The sequence below is a fragment of the Branchiostoma lanceolatum genome, chromosome 16, assembly GCF_035083965.1.
Source record: "Branchiostoma lanceolatum isolate klBraLanc5 chromosome 16, klBraLanc5.hap2, whole genome shotgun sequence".
Taxonomy (NCBI): domain Eukaryota; kingdom Metazoa; phylum Chordata; class Leptocardii; order Amphioxiformes; family Branchiostomatidae; genus Branchiostoma; species Branchiostoma lanceolatum.
This window is the reverse complement of record NC_089737.1, coordinates 10221473-10238749: the sequence shown is the minus strand read 5'-3', so window position 1 is coordinate 10238749 and position 17277 is coordinate 10221473. Positions and strand designations below refer to the sequence as shown.

The following is a 17277-nucleotide window of genomic DNA, read 5'->3' as shown; positions in this document are numbered from 1 at the left end:
ACCAGCATTGGTACATGTACAATATATGCTTATCGTCTTTTCTATTCAATTAATTATCATTGAATACTTTTTATTCGTGTAAAGCTGTAGTGTTAGTGGATGGATATCGAGTTAGAAATGTCTTTTCTACCTCTTTTTGCTGTACGCTTAACAGAACATGTAGAATAGCTCTAGATTCTCCTATGTTTCCAGGTCGTAGTGGACCGAGAGTCATCTGGACTATTCAATCTTATACTGTTGTCCGAATCTGTAATCTATTATCTTGTTTATTTGTAATGACAATATTACATGATTGTGTTTAGCAGACCTTAGATGCATTTTTGTATCTGGTTAATCTATTATCATGTGTTTTATCTTGAAATACGTCTAGATTGCTATCAATTGTATTTAATGAGAGCTTCAAAGTGGAACTGTTCATATGTTAAAATGTATGAAAAACAAATATTTAGTTATGGTCAGAAATAAATCTGTTCACAAAAGTAAGTCATGATGGCCTTCGTGTAATGTTGATTGATTTGTTTGATTTTTATTTGCACATAAAAAAACAGTACATTTTATGGCAAACATGAACAATAAATGACAATGAAAATGACCTTTAAGGTTTTTCGAAGATTTCCCCTTAACTGTGACACCAAAATAGCAGCCCTATCAGTTTCATTTCTTGCTGCTATAAAACAATGGTTTGAATCTCATTTTAGTATGTGCATCTTGTCACATGTCTCCACGTGAAAAAAAAAAACTACGCTTTACGTTTTCAAGACTGGATTGTTTATTCTTGCAATTAATGAAAAAATCTAGTGTACAATCTACATCCCACGACATCTACAATATCAGAAAAGTAACAAAAAAATTACTTTCAATTGAATAAGACAATCTCTCGATCATGTTCTGGTGTCTATCCTGTTACGAGTTGTGGGATATTATGTCAGATCACATAGATTGCTTGGGAAGGTGCTGTGCTGAAAATCTATCTTTCTGGAGAGAGCTGTCTACAGCCTGATGCTCGCAGATGATTGATTGATCGATTGATTGATTGATTAGTTGATTGATGTATCAAATAGTATCATGTGATGAACTAGGCACTGCCGTTGGCCTTGCCCAAGGTCAGCTGCTTCATCTTGAAGGTGAATGCCAAGGCGGCCACAAAGACGACACCCACAGTGACGGTCACCACGGCCAGCATACCCCGGCGGTTCACCACAGGGGCTGGAAGAGACATCCATAGAAGATATTACTGTACACTTACAGAATATATTACTATACACTTACAGAAGATATTGCTGTACACCCACAAAAAAACATTACTGTACACCCACAGGAAGCATCATTACAGTAAACTATACATCAAAAGGCACATTACTGTACCACCATCGAAATCATTCCTGTACATCACAGACACATGGCTGTACCTCCACAGAAAAAATTACTTCACCACCATTGAAGACATTACTGTACCAGCACAGAAAACATTACTGTACATCCACAGACACATGGCTGTACCTCCACAAAAACATTACTGTACAGTGTACACCCACAGACACATGCCTGTATCACCACAGAAAACATTACTTCACCACCATTGAATACATTACTGTACCACCACAGACACATGGCTGTACCTCCACAGAAAACATTATTGCACACCCACAGACACATGGATGTCTCAACATAGATGCAGACGCACCTTCTTGTGTATCTAATGTCATCAAACTCTAGTCTACTAGCAACACAGACTAGGATCATTCCCACAACGCACAGAACATCTTGAGAGAAAGTCAGAGCATTGCCCCTCGGATAGGACGTTGAATGGAGGTCCAGTGTTTGAGGAGAGTCACACTTTGAGCACGTAAAAGAACCCACCACATCTTTCGAAAAAGAGTAGGGGCATGCCCCGGTGTGAGCGGATCAAAACATTCCGGCCTAAATGGGGTAGGGAATTTCCCGAGCAGCCTTCGTAACCCCTGCTTCTCCTAATGGGTCAGTGAAGTCATGCTTGTCTCGAGCATTGATGTTTCTGACCTAGGGCGAAGAGATGCTGCTACAGTAAGAATTAGTTCAGTGCTTTGATGAGCTACGGCCTTGCACTGAGCGAGTTCGTTAAAAAAATGACGTTACCTTGGTGACGGAGGGTGATGGGCGTGTCCGCACTCCTCCTTGCCCTGCTCACCTCACGTGCACCGGTCTGGGAGTAGCAGGTGGAGAGCGCCTCTTGCACACAGGTATGGTACTGCAGCACAGGCAGCTCACACTCGTTGGACGCTCCTGGATACGTTTGGAAAAGGGACAGTGTTATAATTTAGTACTTAGTCTATGTTAGTCTCCCTGCGATGTGATGGAGTTGGAAAATGTGGACACTGTGGCTTTGTTGTTCTTGACAAATCTGAACAAGGGGTAGAATTTGGGACGCCCTATACGAGAGAGCGGGTATGAGAGAGGAAATTGTACAGTCAATTGTAAAAAGAAGCTGCTAGATGAGCAGTTACACTATGCTATCGTAACATTGATATAATGCTGATTTTGTCGTACACGAATTTTTTAGACACAAAAAATATGTTACGTTTATCCCGGAGTGAAGATTTGCACACTGTCAGGGATTCTGACCATTTTGTAAGGTGTGTGTTGTTCACGCAAAAATGCTTTAGTGCATGTAGTGTTTTGCCTCCTACATCACTAAAGGCATCCTGAAAAATACATTTCGAGTCCCGAGCAAAGTTTCCCAATTAATGAAGAAGATATCTTTATACATACAATATTGTCTGTTGTCTAGTATATTACGTTCTGTGTGTTCAGTAATTTTACAACCCTCTTTGCCACTTAGAATTCATGATAAATGCGGCTTTTAGGCACAACTTTTATTCGTACGCAGTTTTTGGGCTTCTCAATGTATGCCATCCGTATAATGAAATCGGTGTGCCCTGAGATAGTGGTTACCCCCGTACCGTCACAAACAGAGGCGGTCAGCTGGGCCATCTGGGCGGCCAGCGCGTCGTAGTCTGCCACGGTGGTGACGTACTGTGCGGTACTGGCGATATCGCTCAACTCGGTCTGGTCGACATTTCCTCCAACACCAATGGCATGCATGGTGATGCCGGCAGTCTGCGCCTGGGTGGATGGGACTAAGCAAGAACAGTGTTGCAGATGAAATAAAACAAGTGCTTTTGAAAAAGCTGACGTTTGCGGTATAGAGTGTGTTGGAAATTATGATCATTTTTTAATGGTGTGCACTCAAGCTGGAACTAAGACATGTAAGTTAAGTGTAATGAGAAATGATGCCTACATTTAAACGGCGTATATTCAAACTTGCATCAAAACCGTCACTAAAATATATGAAACTGTAAGTCTTACCAATAATCTTACCATCACTAAGCTTACCAATAATGTAGGTAACACAGGGACATTCTCGCCTTTACCAGAAGAAAATTGGTTTTTGTTTCTTTGAGTTTGACGTATTTCTTTGCATGTACTTCACAACAAGGTGGTCATTGTGGCCATTTTATGATCCTTTCCTTATCAATTTAGCAGCTAGCTCAGGCCCGCCAAAAAAAGAAAGCAAAAAAAAACAAAAACACAACAAAACGAAACAGGGCATTACACCACACAATGACAGGTAGTCTCGATTCTATCCCCAGAAATGTCAACATTTCAGCAATCAAAATGTGTATCAGGTATCAAACTTTACGAGCATTCTAGAGCAATTAACGATGTTCTTTGCCACGATACCTTGAACATCGTCGCCAGATTGACCGTCAGTCACCACGATGGCGATTTTGGCAACGTTCGGTCTCCATTGACTGTTGTCCTTCATGTACGTGATGGCTGTTCCAGTTTGCGTGCCACCTCCCATGTACACAATGTTGTCGATGGCGTTGAGAACAGCAGTATTGGTCCAGTGGGCATTCAGGGAGAACTCCTCTTTCACAGAAGAGCTGTACTGAATCACGCCAACCTAAAGACAATGTATGATATGCATCCTAAGAATTTTGAACATTAGATAGCATTTTTGGTAATTCTGAACCTATCGTTTGTACATAATGTATTTGTTTATTTTACATAAGCACGAAACCTCCTCATGGCATAGCACACCTAGTTTGTACGAAACAGCACAATTTGCATATGCAGACAGATTTATTCAACCCACTCACACCAGAAAAGGATCCTACTCTTTTCGATAAATGTGAGGCTTTTTTTTACTTGTTGAGGTGTGCCTCTCCTCAAACACGTGACCTCCATTTAACGTCATATTTGAGGAACTTTCTTTCTTAGATCTGAGTTGAATGAGGAAATTGGTATAAAAGTGCCTGTCCCAGGGGTACAACATCGGAACCTGTCAGGGATTCGAACCACACTCCTCAAGGACCTGAGTCAACCACCCTAGCCAGAATAATACCGCGCCACCCATACCCTATTCTAAATATAACCAGATGATATCTTTTCCGCTAGGTTTAAGTGATAAAAACAATTCCTTTCACAAACGAAGCATGCGTTTTGACTGGAAAGTGAGGCAATGTTCCTACCTTAGTTTTGACTGCACCAATGTTGAACCCCGAAACAACGTTCTTCATGAAGGCCTTGACTTTCTCGAACTCCGCAGCACCGACGCTACCGGACCCGTCGATGACGAACACGAGATCTACTGGGGCCTGACAGCTGCCGAGCGGTACGGGTGGGTTCACGATGACGGGTACGGGGGTAGTCTCTACCAGAATATCTGCGACAGCTAGAGGGAGAATAGTTTTTTTTCATTAATCAAACAATATAGACAACAAATACAGACAAGATGGCGAAGCACTCAAAGTTAATACAGCTTATATTAACGCGCCATCGGACAAGAAAGGAATATGATTCAAACAGTCATTACTTATATACACAAAAGTTAACAAGTAAATGAAAGCATTCAATACATAGATAGTAGGTTTCGTTTCCCTGTAAGCGCAAATCCCCCCTAACTAGATATAACTGATAGGACACAAATGGGATGAAATTATCTCAATGTGAATAGTTTGGCAGTATGAGGATAGTTAAGCCACAATACGTTGACCAGCCAGGTACAGTCAGTCAGTCAAATGATAACCTTCCGGCGGTCTGACACTCCTTGCCAAACATTCCCTTTTAGCCGGATTCTAAAACAATCACACATTGCTAAATTTCTGATTTTTTCAATAATAAGAATTTGAAAACCCTTTACCCTAACCTGTGATATACAGCTCAAAATACAAACATATTTGAAGAATAGGCTTTTTATAAGAACTTTTACCAAGTGTGCCAATCTTCCGGTTGTGGCTTTTTAAAACGCTGGATATTACCCCCTACTTTTCATACCCAAATAAGCTTGGCAAGTCAAGCTTTGTGCCTGAGGTAAAAACATGAGGTTTCAAATGTAGAAAGTCCATAGATGGTCCGTCTCAGCCAAGGCAGGCTACGATAAAGCCAGTTTTGAAGCTTACTAGTACTCAGACTTTTCATATAGCTTCTAGTCTACGGACAAGATGTTCACAGACAATTTAACCATGATAAAAATCAAAATCTGTAAAAGAATTCAGTGAATGTGACAAACATCCAGTCGGACAACTTACTACAGACGCCACAGAAAGCATGACAGGCTTCCTGTACATACTCCACGGTGCATGACTCCACAGTGGGCCAACCAGGGTTAGCTCCACAGAGAACGTTGGAATCCGCACACACGTCTGTGGAAAGAACACAATACACATATTTGGCCACAGCAAGGGATTTCTTTCTTATAACATCTTCTGCAGACTCCAAATCAGACTCAAAAAACAAAACAAACAAAAACAAGGCATTAAGAAGATTTAAAAAAAGATACCTACATTTTGAAATTTAGAGTGCATAAACCTATAGTACTGATGTCAACATTAAAAGCATCAAACAGAATATGTTTTAGAATCTGTTGGTCATACACGTACTTTGATTGTTGACATATTCCGAGATAAGACATTACCTGAACAGGTAGGTCCGTCCCAGCCGTCAGCGCAGACGCATTTACAGGTGCGTTGGTCCACAACACCTCCATTTGCACACGACAGAGAGCAGGCTAGCAAAAAACAATAATAGGAAAAATAAAAATAAATTACACCTTGACAATATTTCTTCATTTGTGAAAAAAATGAAAGAATCCTACCAATGTCTTCATTCGTCATTGATAAGATAATTCATACCTTTCCTGCCCTATTCATTGATCTTTTATCATGTGTTTACGCAAACGTTGAACAAATGGTCACAGAAACGTAGACCAAATGGTAACACGAGTGTCGACAAAATAGTCACACAAACGTAGATCAAATGTTTACAGAACCATACGTAGACCAAATGTTTACACAAACGTAGACCAAATATCCACACAAACGTAGACCAAATGTTCACTCAAACGTAGAACCGAGCGCTCACACAAACGTAGACCAAATGTTCACTCAAACGTAGAACCGAGCGCTCACACAAACGTAGACCAAATGTTCACACAAACGTAGACCAAATGTTCACAAAAACTTCCTTGTACATTGACTGTCACTTGAGAAACATTGTCATTTTACGTTTTTGTATCAATATGTCTTCAATATCAACAAGTTATGTTTGATAACAAAACAGTACGATGTATAAAAGAATAAATAGGTACCTTCACAGGTAGGTCCACTCCATGACCCCACACATACACAGTCGCAGGTATCGTCACCAAAGAGGTTGGGGTCGTCACCACGACTACCACCGTTCTTACATTCAGGATCTGTGGGGCAGCCTGACAGGAAACCAAGGGCACGTAAGTTTATTCATTTATTCATTAACATTAATCTAGTATGAAGGATTGGCATAACAAGTGACTATCAACTTTTTCAAGATGTCAACCCGACCCGGACATCTTTTCAGTGATGGTGCCAATCTGCGTCATTTTGAGCCCATTGGCAATTGCAAATATTTTATTGAATCTAAAAGGGCGAGAGATTGGCGCGACCGTCGCTTGCAATTGCAATTTGGCGCAATCGGGCGCAACCCAGTTAGATACCCGCTATACTTACTGCATCTGCCACAGAATTCGGGACAGGCGGAAACCACATAACTCTCTGAGCACAGGCTGACATCAGGCCATCCGGGACTGTTGCCACAAAGGCTGACCGTGTTCTGACAAGATGCTGCACGTGGAATAGAAAATGTCATAAACGTGAGAGATTCATGTATGTCCAGCCAAGTGAGGATTTATTTATACATTTATCATGCTTTTCAATAACTGACAGTTGATGGTATGGTGCACGGCGAAATAGGAGTTCCTTCTTTGGGTCGCATTCTTAAGGTCACCGTACCGACAAAATCATAACAGTCTGCCTTGACAAATATTCAATACATATTGATACGAACGTGTTTCACAGCGTAACCCCTCCCATCCCGACAGGCAGTTGCAAACGTAGCCATTTGTAGCTGGTTGGTTCACACAGGAGGCGCCGTTCTGGCACTGGTGGTTCGCGCAGTAGTTCACTGGGGGGCAAGACAAGTATCCCAGTCAGTATTAAAGGTTGGTTTGAATTTGAACATTTATATCATCATTATCATCATCATCATCATCATCATCATCATCATCATCATCATCATCATCATCATCATCATCATCATCATCATCATCATCATCACCATCATCATCATCATCATCATCATCATCATGATGTCCTGAGTATCTTACGGGTGATCATGGCCCTTCTCCTCCATCCCTCCCTGCTCGGGAAATTCCCTACCACATTTATCCTGAATGGTTTGATCTTCTTACACCGGGGAAGACCCCTACTCTTTTCGATAAGTGCTTCGGGTTCTTTAACGTGCTCGAGGTGTGGCTCTCCTCAAACACGGGACCTCCATTTAACGTCCTATCCAAGGGACGTCCCTAACCAAAGCTAGGCACTCATTTACACCTGAGGGTGAAGTGAAGAAATGAGTTATCCAGTCTGTTGATCCGAGCTCCGGAAGAAAAAAGTTATAAAGAAGACCTATAGCTTATGGCTAACGGTCGGTGTACTCAGTGCTCTTGTCTGTTGAATAGGCAAGACGTTCGGGACGTCAATATCGCTATTTCGGACAGTAGTTCGGAGAGTCGCATAATTTGCACTGACAAATGGGCTATACAGATATGCGGAATCTACTGTATTTACGAAATGATAACGTTGCCAATTCATTTATTTGTTCCCACGAGTTTGGCAGTTGGGGCTTACGAATCCTGTAGGGCGCGTGGCATTTCTACCATGTAAAGACGGGATTGGATATTTCTATTAAATAAAAATAAATGTTCCAACAATATCGTGGTTAAAGGACGAAAATTGCTAGCCTTTCAAACTTTGACTTATTTTATTGTCACGTTGTATATGTAGTTTGCATTGCAAGTAAACAAACAGCTTTTGACACTCACTCAATTCGCAGTTGGTGCCGGCGAACCCAGCTGCACACTGGCAGTCGTAGCGGTTATCCCCGTTGATGCACTGGCCTCCGTTCTGACAGGGCTGGGACTGGCACTCGTCTATGTCTATAGAATAAGTTAAATCAACTCAGGATCAATTCCGTAAGTCTAGGTGTTAATGGAACTGGTGATAGGTGGCGGTTCTGTGAATGCTCACGCACCATTTGTCATACTACACTAGCTATATCCGTCACAGGCCTGATCGCTCATGAACATGTCACTACAGATGTAAGCCTGTTACCATATTCTTGGAAATATTTCACTTAATGCCACACGTGTGGGAGTGAAATATATTGTTTTTCCCAATGTCTCTTCTTTTCCTACTCCCACTGTCAACTCTTCAAAGGAATTCGTCCTTTTTTTTTCATTTCTGACCCAAATGACCTGAAATTTTGAATGGACGTAGCATGAATTTTGCATATACGCACTTGCGCAATTGGTATTTGAACACTAGCCTGGTACTACGTATGACACTTACTCAATTCACAGTTGGTGCCGGCGAACCCAGACGCACACTGGCAGTCGTAGCGGTTATCCCCGTTGATGCACTGGCCTCCGTTCTGACAGGGCTGGGACTGGCACTCGTCTATGTCTATAGAATACGTTAAATCAACTCAGAATCAATGCCGTAAGTCTAGGCGTGAATGCTTGTGGAACTGGTGATAGGTAGCGGTACCCAGGTTGCTGTTAATACTCACGCACCGTTTTTCATACTACAATACCTATATCCGTCACAGGCCTGATCGCTCATGACCATGTCACTATATCTGATACAAACATGATGCTATGGAAATACAGATTGGTTACAATATCATACCATATACCTCAAGTGTGTGAATAAAATATATTGTTTTTTCTAATTAATATTTCTTTTTCGTCTTCTTCTCACCCTTCAAAATCATTAAATGGTTAGACTTTTTTTTCCGTTTCTCTGCCAAAGTTGCCATGGGGGTAGAGGGAAAATACCCCTAGACGTATTTTTCATCTTTTATAATGGTGGTTTACAGTATTCTTTTGAGATCTCAGGGCTATTATTTGACAAAAAATGTACATCATGTGTCCTGATCAAATGACCTGAAATTTAGTATAGGGGTGTTTAAGGCATATGCCTAAAACGTTATTCACACTTTGGCATACACTACTGCCTAATGCATATTTTAGAAACTATTTTCTATTTCCAGACTGATCATGAATTCCACACATTGGGATCCTGCACCATGGCATTAAAACAAAATGACTTACAATTTAGTATGGGGGTCGCTAGGACATATGCCAACTGCACTTACTTCAAACTTTTTTATATATATCACTTCATGTAAAAACTATTTGACTTCCTTTGTCACCACAGTGCTTTGTCACCAAATAAAGCCAAATGATCTAAGACACGGTATGTGGCTATATTTACTCAGGACCTCATTCAACGATTTGGCACACAATCCTATTCAAAGTTTTGCAATGGACATACATTTAAAGGCACGAACTGATAATTGTATTGATGTTCCAGGGACAGACGAAAATCACAGGCTTTCAAGCTTTGGATTATTTTACTGCCACATTGCAGTTTGGTACTGCAAACAAACAGCTTTTGACACTTACTCAATTCACAGTTGGTGCCGGCGAACCCAGACGCACACTGGCAGTCGTAGCGGTTATCCCCGTCGATGCACTGGCCTCCGTTCTGACAGGGCTGGGACTGGCACTCGTCTATGTCTATAGAATAAGTTAAAACAACTCAGGATCAATTCCGTAAGTCTAGCCGTCAATGGAATTGGTGATAGGTAGCGGTACCCGGGTTCTGTGAATGCTCACGCACCATTTTCATAGCTATATCCGTCACAGCCCTGATCACTCATGACCATGTCACTATATAATTCTGATAATATAAAGATGCAAGCCTGTTACCATATTTTTTTAAATATTTCACTCAATGCCACACGTGTGGGAGTGAAATATATTGTTTTCCCAATGTCTCTTCTTCTCCTACTCCCCCTGTCAACTCTTCAAAGGGATTCGTCTTTTTTTCTTCATTTCCGACCCAAATGACCTGAAATTGTGAATGGAGGTAGCATGAATTTTGCATATACGCACTTGCGCAATTGGTATTTGAACACTAGCCTGGTACTACGTATGACACTTACTCAATTCACAGTTGGTGCCGGCGAACCCAGACGCACACTGGCAGTCGTAGCGGTTATCCCCGTTGATGCACTGGCCTCCGTTCTGACAGGGCTGGGACTGGCACTCGTCTATGTCTATAGAATACGTTAAATCAACTCAGAATCAATGCCGTAAGTCTAGGCGTCAATGTTTGTGGAACTGGTGATAGGTAGCGGTACCCAGGTTGCTGTTAATACTCACGCACCATTTTTCATACTACACTAGCTATATCCGTCACAGGCCTGATCGCTTATGAGTATGTCACTATATCTGATACAAACATGGTGCTATAGAAATACAGATTGGTTACAATATTATACCCCATACCTCAAGTGTGGGAATAAAATATATAGTTTTTCCTAATGTTTGTTCTTCTTCTTCTCAGCCTTCAAAATCATTAAATGGTAAGACTTTTTTTCCGCTTTTCGGCCAAAGTTGCCATGGAGGTAGAGGGAAAATACCCCTAGACGTATTTTTCATCTTTTGTAATGATGCTTAACTATTGAGATCTCAGGGCTATTATTGGACAAAAAAAGCCAAATGATATAAGATCTGGTATGTGACTGCCTTTGCTATATTTACTCAGGACCTCATTCAACGATTTGGCACACAATCCTATTCAAAGTTTTGCAATGAACATACATTTAAAGGCACGAACTGATAATTGTATTGATGTTCCAGGGACAGACGAAAATCACAAGCCTTTCAAGCTTTGGATTATTTTACTGCCACATTGCAGTTTGGTACTGCAAACAAAGAGCTTTTGGCACTCACTCAATTCACAGTTGGTACCGGCGAACCCAGCTGCACACTGACAGTCGTAGCGGTTAATCCCGTCGATGCACTGGCCTCCGTTCTGACAGGGCTGGGACTGGCACTCGTCTACGTCTATGTCTATAGAATAAGACAAAACAAGTAAGGCTCACTTCGGTAAGTCTACGTGTACATGTCCGTACAATTACAACTGGTGCTTTTTAGACCGATAGCTAAACAAGGAGTACCACCATTTCCCATACCACTTCTACAGCTGTCTCTCTCGCAAGCCTAAACGCTCATTTGAATGCCACTTTTTCAATAAAATCATACAATAGAAATAATTTAGATAGTTATAATATTCTTTTAATATTTCACTGCATACAACAGGTATGAGGACGAAATATATTTTTTTATGTTTCTTCTTCTTCGTCTCTTCGATCCGATGTCAGTGTACAGGTTTGGAAAAGGGCATACCTTTCTGGCAGACGTAGTACTTCAATTCCCCGCACATATGGTCGTTCCACATGTAGCTAAACTGTGGCCTGATCTCTACGCAGCGCTCTGGATCAACGTTGGGTTGACCAGGAGACCAGTGGGTGTAGTCTCCCGGAGACAGCACACTGCCATCATCCCATACAAACTGTCCCTTAAAAGTCGAAAAAAAAAGTTTTCTTTCCAAAATGTATGAGATTTGTATCCACAGGACTAATAAGTATACTCCTCAAAGCTCCTTCTCACTAGACCCGCGGCATACTGGCGGCGTCGCTGAGGCCGATCGAATTGACAAAGCACTCAGCGAATTTCATCGACGAAAAACGAATCTTAGTAAGCTTTGTGTGTTTTGTTGTATTTTTGGTCATACTTGTATGTACGTTTTGAATGATATTCCCATTATAAAGTCAAGGGCAACACACATCCGGTTTAGGACGCAGCGACGCTGCCAGCGTGCCGCGGGTCCAGTGAGAGGGGGGCTTTACAAGAGACGGCTGAGGATGCGCGACGCTGGCTGTGGGTGATGCGGGTGGTATATTCAGTTATGCCATCTGTAGAATAAGCTGCCAGGCAAACATTAGACGCATGAAGACACTGCCAAGCCATGGCGACTGACAAGACTGTTACTAAGACCATCTACCAAAACAATAAGGGCTTACGGGAGACACATAGTCGAAGCTAGCAGTTATATATTATATTTAGTTTAGGAAAACTTTGTTTGTGAAGCTCATGCAGAGCATGACATGTTATTGATATTACCACCATAAATTCCACTACATCCATAAGATGTACATGTTACAAAAAATGCATACTGATTTGGTGCAATGTAAACACAGACGTGTCACTATAAACGCATCGTCATGTTTGTCATTGCATTTACCAGATGTTTCATTTGCAACATAATTTGATTCATATAGTCGTAAGGTCATAAAACATAGTAAAATATAAGCGTTACCAAACAATACTTAGTTCTTTGTTTAGAATAAAGTACTAACGGTAACTTACATGCGTAACGAGATCGTCCATACCAATCCAGGTTTCGGCCGGGTAGTTGTACTGGTTTTTCATTTTGTCGACGATGAAGTTGTCCAGTGCAGCTGTTTTGATGACGACCAAGTGCGCACCTTCCTGCTGACAGGCATCTCGCGCGTCTGGGTACGTCTTTCTGTCGCTGGAGAACTTTAAGCACGTTCCACTGAAGTTGACGTATCCGGCCGGGCAAACAGATGCCTTTTCATGACGATAATGATAATAGTAAAACATCAATAATAATAATGATAATGATAATAATAATGATAGTACTAATGATGAAGATGGTGATAATTATTATGATGATGATAATGACATTGATGATGATGATGATGATGATAACTGATGATGATGATAATAATAAATAATAAAAAAAAAAAAATAATAACATTGATGATGATGATGATGATGATGATAATGATAGAAATAACAACAGTGATGATGATGATGATGATGATGATGATGATGATGATGATGATGATGATGATGATGATGATGATGATAACAGTGACGATGATAATAATGATAGATATGATAATAATGAAAAAAAAAACTAATAATAATAATAGGTTAAGTGCAAATTCATGCCATTGGGCTAATTGCAAGTAGCACGAAACGGTCGATATATTATGTGTGGATGCTGAATCTAGATTCTGTTCGTCTTCTTTTTCAGAGACAATGACAGGGCAGACTAAAGATCCTGTTTTCGGCCTGCCACGAGGAACTTCGCTGCTGGCTTTGAGACGGGCATTTTTGCTACGTTTCCTCTTCTTCTTCTTCCGTTCAGAACAAATAGGATCAACGACCTGTACCAAACAGCTGTCACCATGGTTACTGGTAAACACCGTTGTTTTCGATTACGCATTGTAGCAACAAGCATTACAGAGCTTGCGTGAGGAGTACGTAAATGTGTTTGAGTAAGAATAAACAGAGCAGTCGTTTGTAAGGCCAGACCATGTGAAGATAAACATTATATATTTGCTTGCAAATAGTACCTGTCTAGTTTTCTCTGACATCTATTCAGTTGTTAATCAAGATTTCAATAGTTAATAAATGATGCTCTGAAGCGTCAAATGGTCTTTTTTTTGCCAGCGAAAAGATGAAACTGAGAAAATATTTTAAAAAGATATCGGTTGATGATGGTAACGGGTATGACTTAAGGTCGTGAACTGTTTCTAATTGTATGTATCTTTTGTCCTCATACATTTTACTGCGAACTCATAAAAAACAACTTGAAGCTTAAATCTTGTATTAGCCATGTCACTGTGAATGATAGAAATATCATCAACCGTAGGGTTCCGCACTTTAGTTTGACTGTGCACTCACGGCGCTGGTCATTGCCCTTAGTTCTGGTGGAATGTGGGGTGTTAGCTGGTGTGTTATACCGGCTATATAAATACAGATACAGATGTTCTAACACAACAAAGGGGGCCCTTACACCGATAACATATGTGTAAATCTTACGGTTTGAGGGAGAGCGACTTTCTTTTAGTATTGGTCACTGCACACCACTAGATTTACGCATGTGCACGGGGGCAGTTACGTTGTCTTGTCCACTTGTGTAGTGTTTGGGAGTGGTTTGATCACACCAAGAAATAAAGAATCTACATATTTCTTAAAAATGTAGATACCCTTGTCTACAACATGAAATTACTACATAGTATTTAATGATATGTTGCTAAATTTTCTGACAAACAGACTGAAAGAAGACAAGAAATCTCTTTTATTTTGCAAATAGTGGCGTCGCCCTAAACAGTCAAAACAATAAACAAAAAAGGCCTTTCTTGATATTCTGACATATAATATCGATGACAATGCTTTTAGAGAAATCATTCAGGTGAGACTCCTCCAAAGAATTATCAGGATGAGTAGCAGTGAGTAATATTGAGCAAAAATAGTTGTAAGCCACTAAAAGATGCGAATAACACTGTCAGCAAACCTGAAAAGGCACAAAGGTCAGTGCAGATATTTTGCTCCCTATGATATGTAGCTATTTGGGTAGATTAGATAAAGCTTCGCAAATGTTGTAGCTTGACAAGACAGTTGTCCAAAGATCACATTTGGATTGCACATGTGCTCTCATGTGAGGTTATTTACGCACATGAGAAAAACGTAGTTGACATGCCCACCCCATCGTGTGACCTCCGTTAGTGGTGAGGTTATAAGATCACCCTTTCTCTTGCAAGGGCGGTTCAAAAGTTTTTGTTCTCAGAGAACAAAGAAATATTACTGAAATTAAGAGACGTAATTGCCTACCAACTATATGTTCACCAACATCCATAACGTTCCCGAAAGGGCTGCGCAAATCTCCACCTATGGCCATCCGTGCAAGACGTTGCAAGGCGCTTAATGATCATCCTATTTATTTATTTATTGGTTGAGCATGTATACATTAATGGTGTATTTGCGTCCCAAGACAAAACCTACATTGGCTGCAGTGAGGTATGATTTACTTATAAAAATAGTCTAAAAGCATTAAAGACACATACAATAAACATTTCATACTTACATGTACATGCCGGGGTTGCCCAACTAGCCGGAAGCTATTACTAAGGGCGAACCCATGTGCGGTTATAGGATTGTAGGTTTTGAACCATTCCCACCGGGGCATGGCCTTACTTTTTTTTCGAAAGGTGTCGTGGGTTCTTTAACGTGCGCGGGGTGTGGCTCTCCCCAAACACGGGACCTCCATTTGATCATCCTAAACTAGTCTCACTACGCTTGTTAATGTTGAGTAGAATGATTCGCCAGAGGAGTTTTGCACCAAAAGGGTGCGGCGGCGCAGCCGAGGGGAAACGTTAACCTTGCCGTGGACTGACTCTCCTGGCCAATTATTCCTCTTTTTTGTCGAAAGAAGGGAAGATAAAGCAAAATGGCTGCGGACATGACACTTGTTTGCGACTTGGCGAAAGGTTGGATAAGATTGACTACATAACTAACGAACAATCCATCAATTACGTTTTACGCTTAATTCCGGGGAGCTTCTAGGCATTACGCAGAATCAAAGCGGCTAATTACGCTCTGCACAAACTACACAGATTACGCTCTACGGTGAATTGGAGTGGTCGGTTACGTTCTGCGTAGAATTCAAACGGCTGATTATGCTCTACGCAAAAGGGAATGCAGGCCATATTCGAGTCCGGACGTGGACTCGTTTGCTCTTGCTCGCACGTCTAGATGCACACTTCTGCATTCAGAAAGGTAATCGGGAGCACAGCAAGTCACAAACAGCAAAGAGAGATTACGGATCATTACGGGCTGAGAAGACGTTGGAATCTACAAAACACATTTTTCCATCCTCACAACAACACGTCTCTACCCACGCGCCGCCATCTTGAATCTCAAAATGTGATTTTTTTAATTCTATCTATAACTTTAGAATATGAAGTGAAAACACACACACACGCACACACTGAAACAGAACTTTTTATTTTACTCCCAATCTACGAGACATTTGAAAACCAGGGGTGTGGGGGATATTTGGGGCCAGTCCTATCGGATGTTTGGCTAAAAAAATGCCTTCCTAAAACTAAAAAATAAACGTACGTTGGGGGTAAAATAAATTTAGGGAATAAACCGAGAGTATTCATAGTTTGTAAAGATGCTAATTCGTTACCAATATATACTGTCAGTTATCTTACCTGTTGGGCGGCAGCGGTGGATAGAAGAACCAAAAGTGCGAACATCGGTAGCGTCATGGCGCACCGTACCTCTGGTCAGCCCCTATTGTATCATCTGTTCTCTCCGTTTATTTTAGCTGCCTTGTTATCAAATAAATCAAAATGTACCTCCTGGTTGTGTACACTAACCTTGGGCACCTGGCCAGAGGTCTTTAATGCTGCACGTGGACATACCAATGAAGCGCTCCATGCCCGAAGAGTTATTTGTCAAATGTCATAGGGTTATCTCACCTAGCGGATGGAGTTGCGCAAGTCAAACTTTAAAGAGGGAAAGAGAGCAAAGTCTCTCCACAGTGGACTTTACATACGAAGCTATGACGAAACGGAATCAGATTGACTTCTGACCCTAGACCAATGTTCTTTAGGTCCTTGACTCGGAGGATGTCGGGGTATACGATTAGTATTGACTAAAAGGTCGATTAAAGCCCCAAACAACGAACACGAAAGATCAACTAAATATACCTGTGGAGGAATGCCAACATCGATGCACTGAAAATTGTCACCCATGAAAAATTGTCTCCAATGAAAAAGTGTACGCCATGAAAAATTGTCGCCCATAAAAAAGGATCCCCATGTCCCCCGCCCAAAAAAAAAGTCCATGAAAAAGGGTCCCCATTAAAAATCGCCCCTCATGAAAAAGGACCCCCCACGAAAAACTGTCCCCCGCGTAAAAGAGTCCCCAGTAAAAATGGTCCCTCGTGAAAAATTGCATCC

General features: G+C 41.2%; 1 protein-coding gene across 4 annotated transcripts; it reads right to left on the bottom strand.

Moving 5' to 3' along the window:
• Positions 1-745: 745 nt before the first annotated feature.
• On the bottom strand, positions 746-16628 carry LOC136421593 (protein jagged-1b-like). 4 transcript variants are annotated; one of them, XM_066409027.1, is made up of 18 exons: positions 16525-16628; positions 12860-13084; positions 11837-12008; positions 11381-11500; positions 10588-10701; positions 10046-10159; positions 8928-9041; positions 8402-8515; positions 7366-7482; positions 7029-7142; positions 6632-6751; positions 5960-6052; positions 5574-5687; positions 4515-4717; positions 3721-3946; positions 2940-3116; positions 2116-2262; positions 746-1206 (listed from the first exon to the last, which is right to left on the bottom strand). In XM_066409027.1, the coding sequence occupies exons 1-18, from the start codon at positions 16579-16581 to the stop codon at positions 1076-1078; spliced, it is 2472 nt and encodes an 823-aa protein (XP_066265124.1). In that variant the 5' UTR covers positions 16582-16628; the 3' UTR covers positions 746-1075. The 4 variants fall into 4 exon arrangements, with proteins under 4 accessions (XP_066265124.1, XP_066265125.1, XP_066265126.1 ...); XM_066409028.1 differs by lacking the exon at positions 8402-8515; XM_066409029.1 differs by lacking the exon at positions 10588-10701.
• Positions 16629-17277: the final 649 nt, after the last annotated feature.

Bases quoted from the DNA above. Each gene is read 5' to 3' on its own strand.
- LOC136421593 (XM_066409027.1), bottom strand. From the start codon at position 16,581: ATGACGCTACCGATGTTCGCACTTTTGGTTCTTCTATCCACCGCTGCC. The intron at 6,752-7,028 runs GTAAGTATAGCG...GTTTCCTGTCAG, and splicing joins CGAATTCTGTGGCAGATGCA to GCTGCCCCACAGATCCTGAA. The intron at 6,053-6,631 runs GTACCTATTTAT...GTTTTTTGCTAG, and splicing joins GAGTGGACCTACCTGTGAAG to CCTGCTCTCTGTCGTGTGCA.